Source organism: Biomphalaria glabrata, chromosome 2 (genome assembly GCF_947242115.1).
Source record: "Biomphalaria glabrata chromosome 2, xgBioGlab47.1, whole genome shotgun sequence".
In the NCBI taxonomy this organism is placed as follows: domain Eukaryota; kingdom Metazoa; phylum Mollusca; class Gastropoda; family Planorbidae; genus Biomphalaria; species Biomphalaria glabrata.
Genome location: NC_074712.1, coordinates 2,947,941 through 2,966,897, shown reverse-complemented (window position 1 = coordinate 2,966,897; position 18,957 = coordinate 2,947,941). Strand labels below are relative to the sequence as shown.

At 33.8% G+C, this 18,957-nt stretch overlaps 1 protein-coding gene across 1 annotated transcript; it reads right to left on the bottom strand.

Moving 5' to 3' along the window:
• Window positions 1-231: 231 nt before the first annotated feature.
• LOC106051806 (fibrinolytic enzyme, isozyme C-like) lies at window positions 232-15,591 on the bottom strand. The gene is made up of 6 exons (XM_056018748.1): window positions 15,454-15,591; window positions 13,254-13,384; window positions 9,707-9,928; window positions 4,677-4,890; window positions 2,890-3,006; window positions 232-321 (listed from the first exon to the last, which is right to left on the bottom strand). The coding sequence occupies exons 1-6, from the start codon at window positions 15,518-15,520 to the stop codon at window positions 257-259; spliced, it is 816 nt and encodes a 271-aa protein (XP_055874723.1). The 5' UTR covers window positions 15,521-15,591; the 3' UTR covers window positions 232-256.
• Between the last annotated feature and the right edge of the window lie 3,366 nt (window positions 15,592-18,957).

Sequence of the window (18,957 nt, the reverse complement as noted above, 5' to 3'; positions counted from 1 at the left end):
AACCCAGCATTCTACGCATTCGCGACACATTACCTGTGACCAGTCCCAGGTGTAATAGTAATACACATAAACAACATTAACACCACGTCAAGACAGTTTTTTACATCTACACACACCACTACCACCATCTGTGTCACCACCAGATTTGTTACAATATTATGTGAAAATTTAAAGAAACTAAATAAAAAATTGCAAATTATATTCTTTGTTTTATTTTTTTTTTGTAATTGCATCAAAGAAAAAAAGAAAAAAAACTTCACAATTTGTCTGCCAGCCAGTCTTTATACGCTGCAACATTTGTGAACACTTGAGGAAGCATACCTGAAACAATTTAAAAATAATGTTTATTTTGAATGAAAAATTAAACTACCTATTATTTAAATTAATTATACCTTTTCGTCACAAGCTATTTGGATGTATAATGTCTTTAAAGCGCTTGCATTGGACTCCCTGGGAGCGCTTTCCTGCAAACAATTCCAAGTACAGAAGGCGTTTCGGAAGGCTACGTACGCACTTTGTATGTGAACGTCACGCACATATTTTAAAATCGATTTTTTAACTCAGCGACTTTCGTGCAATAGCGAGACAGTCAAGGCCACGTGGTACTAACTTAGTCCCCTTTAAAAAGATTAAATTATCAAATTTCATTTTGTTTTTGTTAACTGCCTCCATGTTGATAAAAGCCACTTACTTTTGTGTGTTTATCCGTCGGTCTGTACATCACGTTTACACCACAAAAAAGGATAAAAGGCTATTGAAAATATGATTGCACTTTTCATTTTACTTCCAAAACATCAAAATAATTTTACTATCTACAACCTATTGTTCCGGAGTTGTTTTTTTTTAGTAACAAGCAAATAAATTTTAACGAATGTTTGATATTGATCTTTTAACTTATACAACTTTTATTCTTGCAAAATCTTATGGTAAAAATAAGCTGTTTAATTTTTTTTTCTTAATGACATAAAAACGCTAAATGAAAATCTCTATACTTATATTTCGTTACTTAAAAATTGTTCTGGATTTTGTTTAATAAAAAAAAATCAAAGTTGCATTAATGTTTAAGATTTAGATCTGACTTATATTAAAATTAATTTAAAAAAAATAGTAATGATAATTTTTTATCAATATCATATTGTTCTAGATTTTTAACTGGAAACAAATTTATGCCCAATGAATTATTTTTTTTAAATATCGACAATAGTTTTATCGGGATTTTAAAATGAGAAAGTCATTTACTACAAACGATTGTTGGAAATCTCTCATTCTACTTATTTTACATTTAATATTGTTGGTAAAACACCACAAAAGAGTTTTTATCGATAAAGGATTGTTTCGAATTTTGTTTAAAAAAATTATAGTATGTTGCCCCCCCCCCTTTTTGTATGTTAGTCGATTTGGTGCGGTGGGGAGGTGCCAATGACATTTACCCCGCCTCCCCCGACCCACCATAAACTTTCGAGTTGGGAGGCGGTCCAATTTGTTTGTAGAAATCACAGCTTAACAGAATCAATTAAATATGATTGTCAGGGGCAGGTATGGTGAGAGTGAATGTGCTATTTCTTTGTTACTACTTAAGTACGAAATAGTTAAAACCCTTTGTTTATTTTCACCAGATATGAATGTGAACAGTAACACGTGATGTTTTTAAATGTAAGTTTCCCTTGTATGATAGAGTGAAATTGGTAGTCAGTTGTTTTTTTCCTAGACAAATGTTTATGTACATATTTGGACGGATTCCTTCATCTGTTAAAGTACCTCAGCAGAGAGTCAAATCAGATTTTCAATAGCTTTAACGTTGTTTTTTTTTTATTATCTAAACGTGATGGACATACCAACCGACAGACCAAACGCACAAAAATAAGCGTCTTTTATTCTGATAGGTACACTAAAAAAAAAAAAATCTGATAATTTTAAAAATTTTGAGGGAACTGATTAGTTCACTGTCACGCCACTGCTTGTCACTCTACTGCACGAAAGTGGTTGCATAAAAAGTCCATTTTAAAAAAATGTGCATAATATTTACATTCAAAGTGCACCTTTAGCCTTTATAAACAAAACAAACATGTTTTATTTTAATTTTAGCAGCTAATTAATCAGAAAAAACACCTTTAACTAATATTTTCCATTTATTATAAACATTTTCTTATACATTTAATAAATATATGTGACTTAGTGATATTGAAAATGTACAAAAAATTGTATCTTTTTCCTAAGGTATTGTAACATTATCTCCCTTACATTTATGTATTGTTTTAGAATTGGTGTATTTTTATGAAAAAATCGCTTGCATAATTAATTTTATAAATTAAACGGTTTGCTTTTTAGAAAACTAAAACTAGCCGTTGCACCTAAACTTTTCAAGCCGCATCACATGGTGAAATAATATTTTTCATTTCTCTTCTAGTTTTCGAGATTTGAGTGAGACAGACGGAAATTTTGCACAAACCTAATAGCGGCTTTTCCCCTTACGGGGCCGCCGTTAAATATTGCGTCGAAATAGCGAATTGAGAATTATTTTCGGTAAATTTAAGCACTGCGGTTTTGATCGCGATTGGTGATTAGTTTAAAAAAGCAAACAGAAAGTATCAACTGATAATTTTTTTTTTCATCTGCTGCAAATGGGAGAATTACTGACATGTTAGTAAGTAAAATAGGGCCCTTAGGAAGCACAATATGCCGATTCATGTACTAAATAATTTTGAACACTAGTTTTAACTCTTTCTCTCCAAACCGACGATACTAGCGTTGATTCCACCAGAATGTGGTAAATGATTACGGAGATAATGAGTTAAGTTTCTCTACGCTTATTCGCAAAATTAAACAAACGAAACATACATACAGAGACGAAAATATAAGTGACAAGAAAAATAATTGAAAAAAGCAAACCACTGCAATCTACGTCGTTGCCAACTGCAGTTCCAACAAGTATGTCTTTATTAGGCCCACAATACAAAGGGCCCCCACTGTCTCCTGAACAAATACTGTTAGGTTGACCTGACGTACCTATAGAGGACGGATATTTTTAAAAAATATTAAATTAAATATATAAAATTGACGAAAATTACCTTTTGGATTGTGAAAGGTGCTTAATTGTTTTAGGGTCAAATTAAGTAATATAGAAAAAATTATATATTTTAAAGTGGGACTATTAGTGAATAGTGATGTCCTATAAATGAAAAGATTTACACGCATATATATATATATATATATATATATATATATATATATATATATATATATATGTGTGTGTGTGTGTGTTAAGCTAAGGTTAAAATAGTTGTATATGTTTTTTTTAACCGGTATACTTTTCTTTTTTAATAGATCCGTATGCATTGCACGATTCTCAACCTCAGAACAATTTGTTTCTGACCCAACATCTTATATTTCTTTTTCTTATCTTTTTTATCTTGTAATTGAATGACCGACATTAGTTAATCTAGATTCTGATACCATTCTTTGACTCACCATTTGCAATCATAAACAAACCAAAAATAAAGCTTTTTCGTCTGCCTGTATTATAAAGAAACTTCCCATGAAAAGCTCTCATCCAACGACACGATTGTTTTCGTCCTTGTATTTCAATGGATTGACACACACTATACACACATAAAGCACAAACGCATTAGGGCTTCGAAGCGTATCAAAAATAATGCACTAGTAGTTCGTTTGATTTGCACTTTTTATTTTCTGTTGTTTTTATCAAGCCAAATTATGTTTTGAGGAGAAAAAGCGAAATGTTAATTGATGTAAACAGATTACTTATGGGACGGCTTATAGATAAGGAGCTCTTATGAACGGAGAGATTTGAGATTTGATTTCAGCGTCTACTACCTTATATTATTGGCCTTTTGCATGTGTTATTTAAATTCTTATGTTGAGTGTTACCTCAGGTTTAATTATCTGCATTAGACACAGCGAGGAAGAGCCTAGTAGCAGTATAGGTGTTAAAGCACACAAAAATCCTCTTCACATCTCTCTCTCTCTCTCACTCTCTCTTTTACCTCCTTGAGATGTCCAAAAATTCTAGATAAAATGAATCTCTTTTTTAATAAACGTTTGACCCGAGAAAGTATTTTATCTCGTAGCCAGTTAGAACGATTGACTTTTTGTCGACCCTTCTGTCTGAAGGCTCTAATCTAATCTAATCTAATCCTTTGATTATTGTTCATTGGCCACGGTACCTTTAGTCAACGCAATGCGAGGCCAGAAATTAGCCCATGAAAGGAGACTACATAGTTCTATAATGTACAATTGCGTTCCGTGGTGGGAGAGGGGAATTCACTGTGCGTATGGACTTCACTAGGGTACAACGGATGATATGTGCCATTCAGGGTGTCATATGGCCAGCACAACGACCAACCGCATTTACTTTCCCCAAATAAAGTCTGATACCCATTAGTATTTGGTTGACTTAGGAACGCCTTATAAATCCCAAAATTCAAAGCCCCAGTCCTGACAGATATTTGAACCCAGGGCACGAGGTTCAAAAGCCAAGTGCTAAATTACTCAGCCACTGCGCCCCCTAGCCCTTCTTTAACACCACCCAACACACTGAACTTTGTAACCACTGTGCATGTACAAAAAGTAACAACGTAAGGGAGAACTCTAACACAAAGGTAATCGTCTTTATTTTGTAAATAAAGTTCAAGAACGATACATTTATCATCTATTACCTTTCTTGTTATAGACGCAAAGAAAAAATTCTTCATCCAGTGCGTCAGCAAATTCTGGCCAAAATTTTTTGCAATCTGTACTAGAGATAAGCATTGTTATCGCTTTCTGTAGCCTGTTTGGATGTGTTCCTAAAGACTTGTTATTGTAGCCCCAGCCACTAACGATACAGGACGTATTGACATAACTATCGATTTCATCTGCCAGTTTGACAACCTAAGAGAGAAAAAAAAATGTGCAAGCTATCGATAAAAAATTATTTCAGAGCAACTTTTGTACATCAGCTTGATAGCTTACAAATTATTATAAACAATTTTTGAATAATATTTAAAATAATATTTTAATTTAAAATATAAGCTTCCTCTTTTATTTGGGATTATATTAGCTTTCTGGACTATTTGGAAAGTATAGTTGACAAAATAATTACAAGAGATGTTTCGATCGTCATGGGAGACTTGAATGACAAAGTGGGAAGTGACAACAGACTACCACCAAAAAAAAATTATTTAAGTAAACAACAAAAACATTGGAGACAATAGAACTGGATTCTTAGACCATAGACCAATTAGATAATTGTATATACCTTGAGAGAGTAGTCAGTGTATCAGATCAGATGAAGACATTAAACGTCATATAAATCTAGCACTTCAAACATTTACACAACTAAAACCAAACTGGAAATCTTTTCACATCTCAAACAAGACTAAAATAAGAATCTTTAACTCTAATGTCAAAGCTGTTTTACTGTATGGTCTGAAATATGGAAAACTACTGAAGCGGCAACAAAAAAAAGTACAGACTTTCATCAACAGATGCCTAAGAAATATCCTAAAATACACTGGTACGACAAAGTAGAAAGCACCAAAACTGTGGGAGATGAGTGGGCAGAAAAATATAGAGGTGCTGGTCCTAGAGAAAAAGTGGAGATGGATTGGTCACACCATTAGAAAAGAGCTGGGAAGTCATTAAAATTTAGAAAGTGACCGTGGAGAGTGGCGTGTTTTTCCATGAGGAACCCAAAGGAATGATGATGATGAATCAACTAATTAGTTAATTATATAATTGGTTCTTGTGATTTTATGAGAAAAAACTAAATGTGTCAATTTTCAACTTGATCCGAGATTGGATGTAGGAGAAATAACTTGTACAATTTTTTTTTACCAGATTGACAGCGTGAGTTGATAAAAATAATAATTAGGCTTGCTTTTGAGTCCAAAGATTAACGAAGAGAAAAGTATTTCCCTTGGATACGAAGCCCCAGATGTGACCGACATATTTTCCACATCCAGGGAAAGCAAAAACTAAGGTAAGCACTTAACGAAAAGAATGAATAATTACACACGCTCAATCAGTGCGCATAGCTGTAAACTTATTCATCAATAAAACCCCCCAAGAGCCTAAATTCATTGCTTTAGTCTTAAAGCACTCATCCTGGTGATTGATGTAGACTCTTGAAGCCTCAGTGTTATCTCTTTATGCCTTTGACAAAAGTTCTTAAAGTAGAATTTTCGTTATCTAGCTCATTAGTGATCCTGAAACATGCTCAGAATGATTGATATAATCCTGCATACGTATTTTATTTAACAAATGAGCAAATTTAAAAAAAAAAACTTATGATAGACACCTAGCGTAGTAACGAAACATAGATAACGGACTTTGACCGCGACATTTAGTGACGTCACGGATGGAGTGTTTTGTTTTGTTTTTATGATTTTTATTGAGCTGGTATAAGGATTTAGACGTGATATTACCCATTAATGACAGAGACTCGAATATGGCCTTCATTAATTAAATACAATTTGATTGTTAAACTGTCTGGACTTAATTCCTCATTTTTTATTTTAATAGGTTGTCTTTTACAACGAACTTACAGGAGTGCACCCTTAGAAGCAACTCATACATCTCCTAATAAATTTGTCGGTACGTGACGCTTTTGCGCAGCCGTTTTGGCACAGGGGACGTCTTGGTCGAGATATAATTTGATGATAATTACATATCAGTTTTTATTTCACTCAACTATACTATTGTATTTATATACATATATTAAACATAAATGAATGACAGCACCAGGGACCTAGTTTTTAAGAGAGAAAGTAGTGAATTAAAATGCTACAAAAATAAGGGCATGCGCCGACCAAGGCTCGAACCTTTGACACTGGATTCTACACCACCGCCTAGAGATAACGCAGCAAGCGAAACTAACCTCTAGACCATCGGAATGTCATTTCTTGCACTCCTCTTGACATTATTTAATTTTTTTTTTTTTTTTTGGAAATTAATGTAATCCATCCATCCATCCCAGTAGCGCTACAGCCCATGGAGGGCTCTGGCCTGCTTCAACACATCCTTCCATTCAGATCTCTCCTGGGCCTTTCGTCTCCACGCCCTAACCCCAAGCTGCTTCAGATCTGCTTCCACATCGTCAATCCATCGCATTCGGGGCCTGCCTTTTGGTTTTTGCCTGTATACGATTTTCGCTCCTCTGTTGTCTGACATTCTTTCAAGGTGGGTCTTCATACAATTGATAAATTAATGTAATACCTTAAACAAAAATTGTTGAAAATAAAAAATGTTCCTCTTAAAAACAGACATACACATGCCAAAATATTTATTAATTTAAGAAAATGATGTGAAACACAAACACACATTTACAATATCACCATGCGTCCCATGCGCCAAAATGGCTGCGTCAAATAGACCTTCGCGCCAAAACGGCTGCACCAAAACGGCTGCACCAAACGTCCAGCTTCGGTAATTTGTTCATAAGTAAAACATACAATTACAACAGAAAGGAAAACCTATTACAGTTACTCAATGTTTCAGTATTATAAAATATTCTTGGCGCCAAGAAATATTAAAATAGAAAGGCAAGTCACTACACAATTTTTAATATTTAGAATTTGAAAAATCAAAATAGATTCCCCGGAATCGTACTGGTTCATATTATATGTTGGTCCCTATTGCAAGCCTCCTCCTAACGTACCTCTTCTATAATTTGTGCAAACCAATATGCCTTTGCCCCTCCCCCCAAAAAAAATCTATTTAAAATACAGAACTAACTTTATTTTGTTTATGCATACTCAAAATAATTAAAAACGAAAAATAAAATTGTTCATTATAAAATATAAATAAAAGATATAATACAAATAAATTTTACATGTTTCTATAAAAAGGATAATTATTTGCCTCGCCTGTGTGTTATTTTATTGTCTGACCACTCCACATTAAGCAAACACTATTGCATAACGCTTAATGAAAACAAAATGCTGGGTAGTTGTATAGTATCATCGACTACACACGTACAGTACACTAGGCCTACATGGGTATGTCTAGCTGACCAGGTTGTTAAGATCAGTGGGACACAGTCTGTTTACTTTATGTTCAGAGAGGTTGTGGATTAAGATTTTTTTGTAGATTTGGTTATCCTAATGCTTTTTGATCTATACAGGCCTAGCTGTCGATTTAGACTTAAATCTCAATAAGTCTCAAGACTATAAAAATGGTGTTCTTGATGTTCCTGCAGTTATTTTTTTCCGCAAATGAATTGATTAAAATCACTAAATAAAAATTAAACACTTCAACGAGGCTCACAAAAAAAGCTTTTAGCAAAAAATGTCTTTTTTATAATGCTGCTACTTTCAGTTGCAAATATTAACTCCCATAACTTGTATCAGGATCTTACTTTATCCTCTTCAAATGCAGACTGACTAAATAGTTGTTAACTGCATCATTTGTTTTTTTTGATACTCAAAGCTATTGATATCACATGACCAGAAAAAAGAAATGTGTGTTTCAACCCTGACCACATGTTAAAAAATTTTACAAATTTTAATTAAACATTTTAGTTAGTAACTAAAAAAAATTAATTAAACTACAATTTTAACGAATTTTTTTTTCTAGTTAAATAATGGCCTTAATAATTTTTTTAGTTTAACTAAAAGTTTCTAACTTTTTAGTTAACTTTTGCCCATCACTATTTGCAGTATCCGTTCAATTATTTGGCTTGAGACCTCTTTCCTATTACATAATTTCTAAAAAAGCAAGTTATACCAATATCCGTTGTACTGGAAAAGACTATTGAATGAGGCACTGTCATAGGTCAGATATCAAGAAACCATAATTAAACTTAACAACCAAGTCCAAGTTGCAAATTCATATAAAAAAACAACAAAACAAACAGATGAAAACAAATGAAATCAAAAGAAACCTTGGCAAGGATTTTGACAACGGCTATAACGATTTTCTTAGAAAATTAAAGATTGATGTATATCTTTGGGAAAAAAAAAGTTAGCTTTTTGGGCACTCTGGAAAAACTCTAGTTTAAAAGTCGTTCAGAAACTTTTTGAAACCGTGACAAAAGTGTGGTCTTATCATAGTAAATAAATCACATTATCGGGAACATGAGTTGAAGTTTGACCTGAACAAGATTTAAGTCTTCAGGTAAAGAGAGAGAGAGAGAGAGAGAGAGAGAGAGAGAGAAAATTTATCACAATTAGTTAGAGCTCGGTAACTGTTGGCGAAATAAACAGATGACATTAACATCATCTGTCTTATAGACCGCAAGTTCTAAAGAGGTAATCCTACTTTTTTTTATTAGTAGTACTATATAAGATAAAAAGTGTATTTTTGTGCAAAAAATTGCTTCCATAATTAATTTTTATAAATTAAAAAGTTTGTTTCTAAAAAAACAAATGTGCCATTGCACCTAAGCTTTGCAAGCCAAAGCCACAAAGCATGGTTAAATAATATTTTTTTCATAAAGTTTTTGAGATCTGAATGTGACAGACGAAGAGATATACAGACAGTGAGACGGACATTTTGCACAAACCTAATATAGGCTCCCCTTAAGGAAGATGCTAAAAATAAAAATTTCCAAAAAACATTCCCCCCTTACTGGGCAGACACAATTTTCTTTCAGCAGGAGAAAGTTGAACCGCGAGATTACAAGTATACTTTCTTTAGGAACAATATTAAATTACACAAAATTTAATCGGTCGATTTCTTGAAAAAAAAAAGGGAGACAAGGACTTACCTCCACGTTTTTGTTGGGTCTGACTGGAGTGGCTAGTGTCAGTACAGCAATATCGTATATTTCCATACCTTGGATAATCCAGTGATCTTCATACATGTTACTTTTTGAGAAAGGGACAACTTGTTCGTAACCAGTTAGTGGTCCATAATAGTTTAATAACCCAACTACTGCACGGAGATCGCTGAGGTCGACTCCCTTCACACAGTGGGCGGCAGTAAGAATCTATATCCATCAAAGAAAAAAATGTTTTTTTTTTTACAATACCTCTATTTAACTCATACCTTTGTGCAAATTAAAACATTCTGCATGGGTTAAATTCTGATTGGGCAAGGATCTTAAAAACGTCTCAAACGAATCGGACTGCCAAGTTTCTGCGTTCCTCTTTTCGGCTTATATTTTAGAGCTGACGTTGGTAAACGTGTTTCTAGTTTAATATGTCTCACAAATGTCAATCGACATTCAGTCGCCACTTCCATTTGACAGTGAATGCCTGTGCGGGAAAAGATTTCTCTGTTGGTATTATTATCTTGGTATGTTATTCGTAGGATCCTTCTCGGCCATCACTGCTCAGACTCTTTTCAACCTTCCACGGCTCATTAGGTGGCGTTGGGATAATGATTACATTCAGTTGGGGGATTTTAATCTCCAAGCAAATTGATTTGTTTGATCAGATAGGCCGTACGTTTTCAAAGACGGTTCCTGCTTTCCATTTCGACAGGCAACAGCATGATATGCATCTCCATTGCTTGAGATAACACTGCCTAAATAGGTTAACTTTTTTATTTGTTCAAGACCTGTATGACCAAATTTTATTGGTGAACTAGGTAACCTACACACTACATGCACAACTTTAAGGGCCTCTTTATTCGTCATATCGTGTATACATTTAATTGTATTTCAAAGTAAGCTATGTCGTCTGCAAAGTCCAAGTCGGTTTGGTTTACGCAGTGGGAACCCGAATGCAACCTGATAAATGTACTTCAATGACATCGTTGATGGCTAAAAGAAAGAGAAATTAGGATAAGATACACTTGTCTCGTGGTATAAGAATTCCATTGACTGTAGTGACATAAGAACTTTATTTGCTTTATACATGTCGCTAAATCTGGAAAAAAATGTGTTTACCGTATGCCTTATTCTCTTGCTATTTTCTGGAGTGATTCAGATAGACACAATCAAACTTTTTTTTTTTAAATATACAAAACTGATCAACTTTTTTTTTGTTAGTATTCCAGGCTTTGTTTGACAAAGTTTAAGAAGACGAGCATGATTTGCCTTTTCGGAAGAAGCTGAGAAACACTAGTATAATTTTAAGCACTTTCCTTAAGGAGCTCTGTCAAAAAAAGAAGACGTTTTAAATAGAAACGAAACCCATTTTTCGGGTGAAATTAATTTCTTTTATTAGCTTACAGTTTTATTTTTCAACATATAGAAATGAAATATACAAAATTTGCTTGTTTTTTTAGGGCCAAGATTATTTTTTTCCCTGGTGTTGGGGGTGATACCCTGAGCTTACCGAACCGGGCAACACCGACCCTTGTGGCGCCACTGGGATATGCCACAAAAATCTCCCCTTTTTTCAGCCCTAAAAACTTGTGGTATTTTGTAATTGGTAATACAAACAAAATTAATAATATTCATATATAATCTTATATTATTTAATGAAATATAGATGTTAATTTAAAAAAGATTATGCTTACGTCCTACGCGTATTCCTAGGTCAATCTAGTCTTGCATGTTAATTATTTAATGACTTAATTTAGCCAAGTCATTGGTTTACCTGGCAGACTCATACAACCCTTTACATGCTCTAATAGCACTAGGAGAAAAAATAAACATTTGTGCTTATTTGTCCTAGCATATGGAACAAGGAATTGGCCTTTATATATGTGTATTTCTGAGCATTTTAGTAGGCATTGTTTTTGTATTTAAAGATAATGGTTTAATGTTTTATGTATTGTTGTAACTCTCTAAGGCAGGCACTCAACGAAAGGCAGGTCGGCAACAGTAAACGATGTATTTATTTATGATAAGCATCAACAAATAATAATAGTTATTATTTCGACCTGGACTTCTGCTATAAATCACAGGGAGTAATACGTCTAAGTTCTAAGAGTCCTTGTCCATACCAAAACACAGAACAGACCGCCGACACACTTCCCAGTGTCTCTCCAGGTCTCCCAAACAGTTTCATAGTATCACACAGGACAGCACTCAGCACCAGACTATTCAGACTCCCATGACCCTTTAGCCAGCTCACGACAGTCCTTCTTCCTGTCTAAATATGTCTTCCACTAATTGTGTTGAATGGCGCTCTAATGTGCACCATTAGTGTTCCTCGGGAGCGGAGTTACAAAAATATCAATAAGCAAAATATTTTTATTGGTATCACTGAAGGGAAGTGTACAAGATCATTTCTGAATAACAAGTTATTTATTTGTTCACTGGTTTATTTTTAGGTTGCATTTTAGTTAAGTTTAAACTAAGGCGTAATTGATAAGTTTGAAAAGAAATGTTTTGTATTTTTTTTAAAATATTTATTTTTAGTCTATACTTCAAAGGAACATGTTTGGCATCACAGTATTGTGTGAGTGTTCAACAACTGTTTTGAAGAGAACACTATACGAACTCGGAACATTTGAAACGCATTGTCTGACCAACACAATCTCATCGCAACCATATCGTAATATATAAACCAAGCATATCTTGAATTCTAAACATTTATTCTAAAACTTGTAATCCCTGTGATGAATGTAACATTCAATTTAATTATAATGTTTTTTTTTTCCATAGTTTATTCCCAGAAACTGATAATACTAGTCCTTATATACCCTTTGTGATATACGTATCTAAACTATTCTCATAGTCGTGAAAAAAAACAATAACGCCTTAGTTATAAGTGTGTTTTTTTGCTAATACAATTCCATCATATTTGTCTTCTATTTTCTAATATTTTAGTCGCTGTTGATAATCTCTGAATTATAATTGTTTTAATTTGGCAATATATCTACTCTTCCGATTACGTCTGGATTTATATTTGCAAATCTGTAGACTGTTTGGTAGTACGCTTATTGCTAGAGTTTAAAGGTGCTTGTGAATTTTGCTTTAATACATAAAACAAATTAAATTGCTTAAATATTCTTTTTAAAAAAAGACACTTCCTGTTTTATACAGCTGTCCAATGTTTGTAATAACATTTATTTTGCTTTTAAAAACAAAAGTTGTTTTTTTTATCTAACATAATTTTTAATGATTATGGAAAAAGACATCAAGCCATATTGAAATCTTTATTTTTTTAATATTAAATAAAAAATAAACGGTCAAGCGAATGTTTTTTTTAAAATAGTCAATAAGCTAAGTATTTTTTTTCCTAAAAATAAACAGCAATGAAATTTCAAGGAATATCGTTATAGCCATTTTTTTTCCCCTCACCGACACATGTTATTTATTATTTTTTTTTAGTTTGGTATTCTTTTTGACCTGATGAATTTGCAATCTTTATTTAAAAAATCTTAATAGTGCTAAAGATAATTTTTTTTTAAATTACCTTATTCCAAGCGACCAAAACTGCTCCACATCTTTTATCAAAATATCCATCTTCATCTCTCATCATAAGGGCTACTTGAGATGGGACATCAAAAAGTTGGACATCCTGGCCATTGACTATACGTTTTTTTGCTGAGAATGTCAAAAAATGCAAATAAATAAAAGAATAAAATTACACCCAAAAAAACGTTAAATAGAAAGATTCTACGAAGGAAAAAAAACTAAAGAGTGTAAGGCTGTTAAGGAAGACTGTAGTTTCTTGAATAATGGTGTCAGAAACTCTATAAATGCAGAAAATATCAAACCGCTTTTAGAAGTTCGACAGAAACCAGCTTTGAAAGGCGAAAATAGTGTATTTAGAGACACCTATAAAAAAATTAACTGTGTAGTATGTCTCTCCTTTTCTTACGTTTGTATATTAAGGCTTATAGAGCTAATAACATTCCTAGTTCACCAGATGTTGTGACTGCAAATAATAGTTCCCAAGCTGCATTTGGTATTATTTAAAGAAAAATTGTGTGTTTTTGTAATTGTAACATGGAATAGAGGACCATAATAATTTGGTTCACAATATAAGGCTTGCCTTCGAGTCCCAAGTTTAGTGAGGAATACAGTTTTTCACGTGACTGCGCAGCCCCAGCTGTGACCAACATACTTTGCCACACCCAGAACAAGCATAATCATTGTCACCAGGTGGTCGATTTAGATTTTCTTTTCGTCGTCTGCGTTTGTCATCGGCAGCAGATTTTCTTTTGGTCTCAACTGTGTATCCCGCGGACTTCGTGAGTGACCTCCAGCTGTCTCGTTCCGAAGCAGCATGCAGCCAGGTGCTCTCTTCTATGTCAGCCATGGAAAGTTGACGCCTAAGCTGGTTTTTGAAGCGTTTTCGTGGGGGCGCCTCTGTTACGTCGACCAACTTTTAGCTCAGCAAAAAAGACTGCCTTTGGCATACGTTTGTCTCCCATACGGGATACGGGCCCTGCTTAGCGTAGCTGTCGGACCATAAGAAGTCCTTCTATACTGTCCATACCGGCGTTCGCAAGGACATCGCTGTTTGTAGTGCGGTCCTGCCACCGTATGTCCATGATGGAGCGCAAGCATCTTTGGTAAAAGCGCTCAAGAAGTCTTAGTTGTTTTTTATATAGTGTCCATGTCTATGAGCCATATAGAAGAGTTGAGAGAACCACCGCCTGGTAGACATTGACTTTTTTAAATTGCTGTTTTGTTGATTATGTCTTTATTGTTTATTATGTTAACAGATACAATAGTTTTCTTGGTATATAGTATTGAAGCCACTTGTCTTATGTTATTATTTTATGTTATTAATAATCTATATTTGCAATTATTAATTCATTTATCAATCAATCTTTACATTTATTACATGATTTTAAAGTGGTCATCGATGCCTATTTAGAATATTAAATATTAGTTTTAATTAGAGAGTTTGACTTTATTATGAGTATTCATTATGTGGTCATTTATGTTGTGACATTGTTGTCATTAGTTTAATTTATATACATTCAAAGTAATTACACCCACCAAGAACGAGAATCATCACTAGACAACTTGCCATCAAGAGCCAATGGAATAATACTGGTACATATATATATTAAAGTGAGGTAAAATGAAGTAGTAACTACAGGGAGGAATCTGGTTCTCAACAAACATATACTTTATTTTTTAAAAAACGAAATAAAACCAAAAACAACCCCAACCACAATAAACTACCAAAATACCCTACCAGACCTGAACTATTGTAACTATTAATTCATCTAACTCAAACCTAGCAACTACTAGATCTAGATTAACAAACAGCATTTACTGCAACGGCAGTTGTTTTAAGGCAGGAATTATAGCATTACTGATACACTTGTTGATTAATTTAAAAAAAAAGATTTATGTGTTGTCATTGACAATGAATAATTATGCAAAGTTTCATCTGGCTATAAGAAAAGGGAATTAAGTGAACTGAAGTGTAAATAATTCCACATAGACAGACAGAAAGATAGAGTAAATCTTTGTAAGCATTGTAAAAAAAAAAAAAAGAAGACTACGACTATTTTGAAAAGCTCTAAGAAGATTAATGGTAGTGCTCATGCCTTTGTTACAGTACACAATGGATATAAAAGTATCCATTAGCGATCAGTCGTTATTAAGCCTAACAATAAATATTAGCTATATTTTATAAACATTAAACTTACCACGTTTATCGGCCATGTTGTTGTCAATGAGTGAAATAAGCAGACCAGTAAAGATGAATACATTCATTGCATAAGTTGTAGTTTGATTATGAACATAAACTTACATTACGCTAGCTCTGTAGGTTAGGGCAACTAACAACCAAGATCTTTTATTCTGAATTCAGAGACTAAAATGTGTCTACTAAACATGTTTTTTTCCTAAAGTTGAGCCTGGTATAAGTTGACAGTAATCTATAACTTATCCAATTACTACATTCTGTTGATCAATTGATTTCAATTGATTGTGGTAATAGAGATTGTAATACAATGCCTGTAAATTAGACTTTTAGTAGTAATAAATACATAATACAAATGTCTTATGTGTCAAGCTTAAAGATAATCATTGAGATAAACTTTTCTACTCAGATTAAATATAATATAAAAACAATTGTAGAAACTATATTATATCCTAGAGAACAATATTACTTATCACAATGTTTTACTAACAAGATCATTTTATATATGCATATCACTACATACTATACCCACCATCTACTCCCTTTGTTTTTTCCCCCAGATTTATTACATTATATTTTGGTAAGATCAATCCTAATGACTTATTTAACACATTTTTTTACGATTCAAACACGAACCCGAGAGTCCTAGTATCCCTCTTACTCGCGCATTGTTAGGTCAAAAAAAGTTGTAGCCTATATGTTGTTTATTTTGGACAGAATTTTTATTCCCAATTCTTTATCTTCAAATGGAAAAATTGAATTAGAACGCTTTTCTATAAATATTTTTGCCTAGTAGTTTTCTTTACGGTTTGATATGTATTTGATATGTTTTAAGCAATATAAGATTTTAATTTTGGAAAAGGGGAATAAACCCCCATCAGCACACACCCTTTTTCTGCATTACCAATAATTAACTAATTTTTGATGTTTGAAGGACTACTTCTTTGGACAGACAGGACTCATTAGCCTTGGCTTGCAACCAGGGGTGGACTGGGTGTCGAAATTCTTCAAGTCATTTGTATATAATCCTTCCCAAATTTAAATATCATATGATGGGTATCAAATTATGGGCCAACCTATCCTCAGAATAATTTTGTTGAATTTAATAATGTATTGATAATGTTGGTTTTTAATCTGTAAAACTGAAATTCCAAAAAGGACGAAGTCTACAAGTATCACTGTCTACGGATATAGGCTATTACACCATATGTGTTACTTCATAGAACAACAATTTTTTATATTAAACAAAATATTTGTAGCGACGGGTGATGTACTTTAAAAAAAAAGCCCAGTGTGTTTGGTGAGTCCATTTATACAAATAAATTGTTATTTTTATTGGTTTCAAATTGAATTATAAATGTAATTTTAAATTACTTTTTCAATCTTCGACTCACTACAGTTTAAAAAAAAAGGAATTGATGAATTTGCCTACTGCTCTACCCATCCTAATCCTTTAAGTTGTGAGGGGGGGGGGGTCGGTCAAATTTTAATGCAAAAAAATCATAGTTTGTAAACAAAATTAGTTAAATCTCTATTTATCATAAGCTACTTATAGATATTAAAACCCATTGGAATAAAATTTCGCTCTAATTCGATCTAATCTTAAATTAAATCATTAATAATATAAAACGAAGGAGCGTGGTCGGAGGGGCGATTGCACCCCCCCCAGTGGCGTAGCTAGGGTGGGGGGAGGAGGGGGGAGAATTTGAAAATCCCCCCGGGCCCCCACATGAGGGGGCCCCAAATAAGTGTATTTTACATTAAAAATTTAATATTACGCAAAATGCAGGGGCCCTCTAAGAGGTCAAGCCCCCCGGGCCCCCAGACGATGGAAAATTCCTAGCTACGCCCCTGACCCCCCCCCCCCATTACCAGTGAGACCAATACGCATGTGAGGACTCTTATATGATTGATTATTTGTTTTTATTCTACCACCCCATTCCCTTTTCCAATGAAAACTTAAATGTTAGAACAAAATAGTCAAATATAGCGACATCGTCTATGTAATTGGGCATGATATTGTCATCATTATTGAAAAAAAGACTTTGTTAGGAAAATTTTAAATTAAGAAGAAACTTTTAACTATAAGAATAACATTGAAATGAACCTTTTTTTCCCTATACGCTTTCTCCGCTTTTAGAGGCCACCAAAAGGGGAAAGACTCTTTTAGTTTTGTGTGGCCTGTCTGTGGAAGTATATATATATATATATATATATATATATATATATATATATTATATATATATCATGGGCGTTGCCAGGATTTTTTTTTTGGGGTGGGGTGGGGTGGGGGGGGATTTTTTTCTCCTCCTTCCGCCTCCCCCCCCCCCCGTCGAAAAAAAAATTATATGTATGTGTGTGTGTGTACATGATCTTTTTTTTATTCTGACCCATCATTCTTTCAGAAGAAGTTTATTGTGCCTTAGAATAGGTTCTTCCTGGAGTTAGTGGGAAAATTGTAGACTCCCCGACGATGCCAGCCAGGGGGTTTGGGGAAGCGCTAGTTGTTTCCACAAAAATCTGTCACTGGTAATGTCTGAAGCCCTTTCCCACCTGCTCTGAGGACCTCCATGAATTTGTGTGGCGCCAAGTTGTACTAGAATGTTATCGAAACTCTTATTATGCCTAATTCATTTTGTCGGAGAACATGTCCCGCAAACCTCATGCGACACTCTGTCACAATCTTACTAAGGGGTCGAGTCCCAGTTCGGCATAGGATTTCTTTGATTTACACCCGATCTCTATAACTGACTCCTAAAATCCGCCTTAGCCATCTTTGTAGAGCCACATTTAGTGTTTTTCAATTTTGGCAGATGACTATTCACTGCACTTTATTAATTGAGCTCCTCCACTGGTAGAATTGTGTAACCTCTCTTGGAATTAAGTGACTGTTGCTTGTTTTTAATTTTATATCGAAAAGTGAAGTTTTATCGTCAAAATCATCTGTTGGGGGTTTTAAACTAAAAAATCTCTGGAGTTATGTTTTTTTTTTAAATTTAAAACCCCATTTAGCTACGGTCATAGAATTTAGTAATTGTGGTTTGCTTTAGAATAATATGGAAGATAGAGGTTTTCCACCTCAAAACGCTCTGTAGGGGGATTTTAAACTCAGACCATCTGGAGGGGTTTTAAACTTAAAAAAAAAGCCATCTGTAGGATGTCAATTGTCTTGGCTACGCTCAAATAATTTTAGTGTGTAAATTGCTTTTTTTTTATATTGAAGATGTATTTTTTAGCATCAAACCACTCTGAAGAACAGTTTAAACTCAAAACTCCTTTTGGCAACGCTCATGGTATTTTGAGTGCGTAAATTGCGTTTTTCTTACGTTGAAGATGTAATTTTTAGCTTCAAACCCCGCTTGCGGGGGGTTTAAACTCAAAACCCATTTGGCTACGCTCATAGATTTCTGAGTGTGTAATTTTCTTTTTTTTTATATCGAAGAGGTATTTTTTAGTTTCAAACTCCACTGGAGGGGAGTGTAAAATCAAAACCCCTTTGAATACACTC

Bases quoted from the DNA above. Each gene is read 5' to 3' on its own strand.
- LOC106051806 (XM_056018748.1), bottom strand. From the start codon at position 15,520: ATGAATGTATTCATCTTTACTGGTCTGCTTATTTCACTCATTGACAAC. The intron at 9,929-13,253 runs GTAATTTAAAAA...TGATGGATATAG, and splicing joins TTTTGGTCGCTTGGAATAAG to ATTCTTACTGCCGCCCACTG. The intron at 3,007-4,676 runs GTAATAGATGAT...CGTCCTCTATAG, and splicing joins TTGCGTCTATAACAAGAAAG to GTACGTCAGGTCAACCTAAC.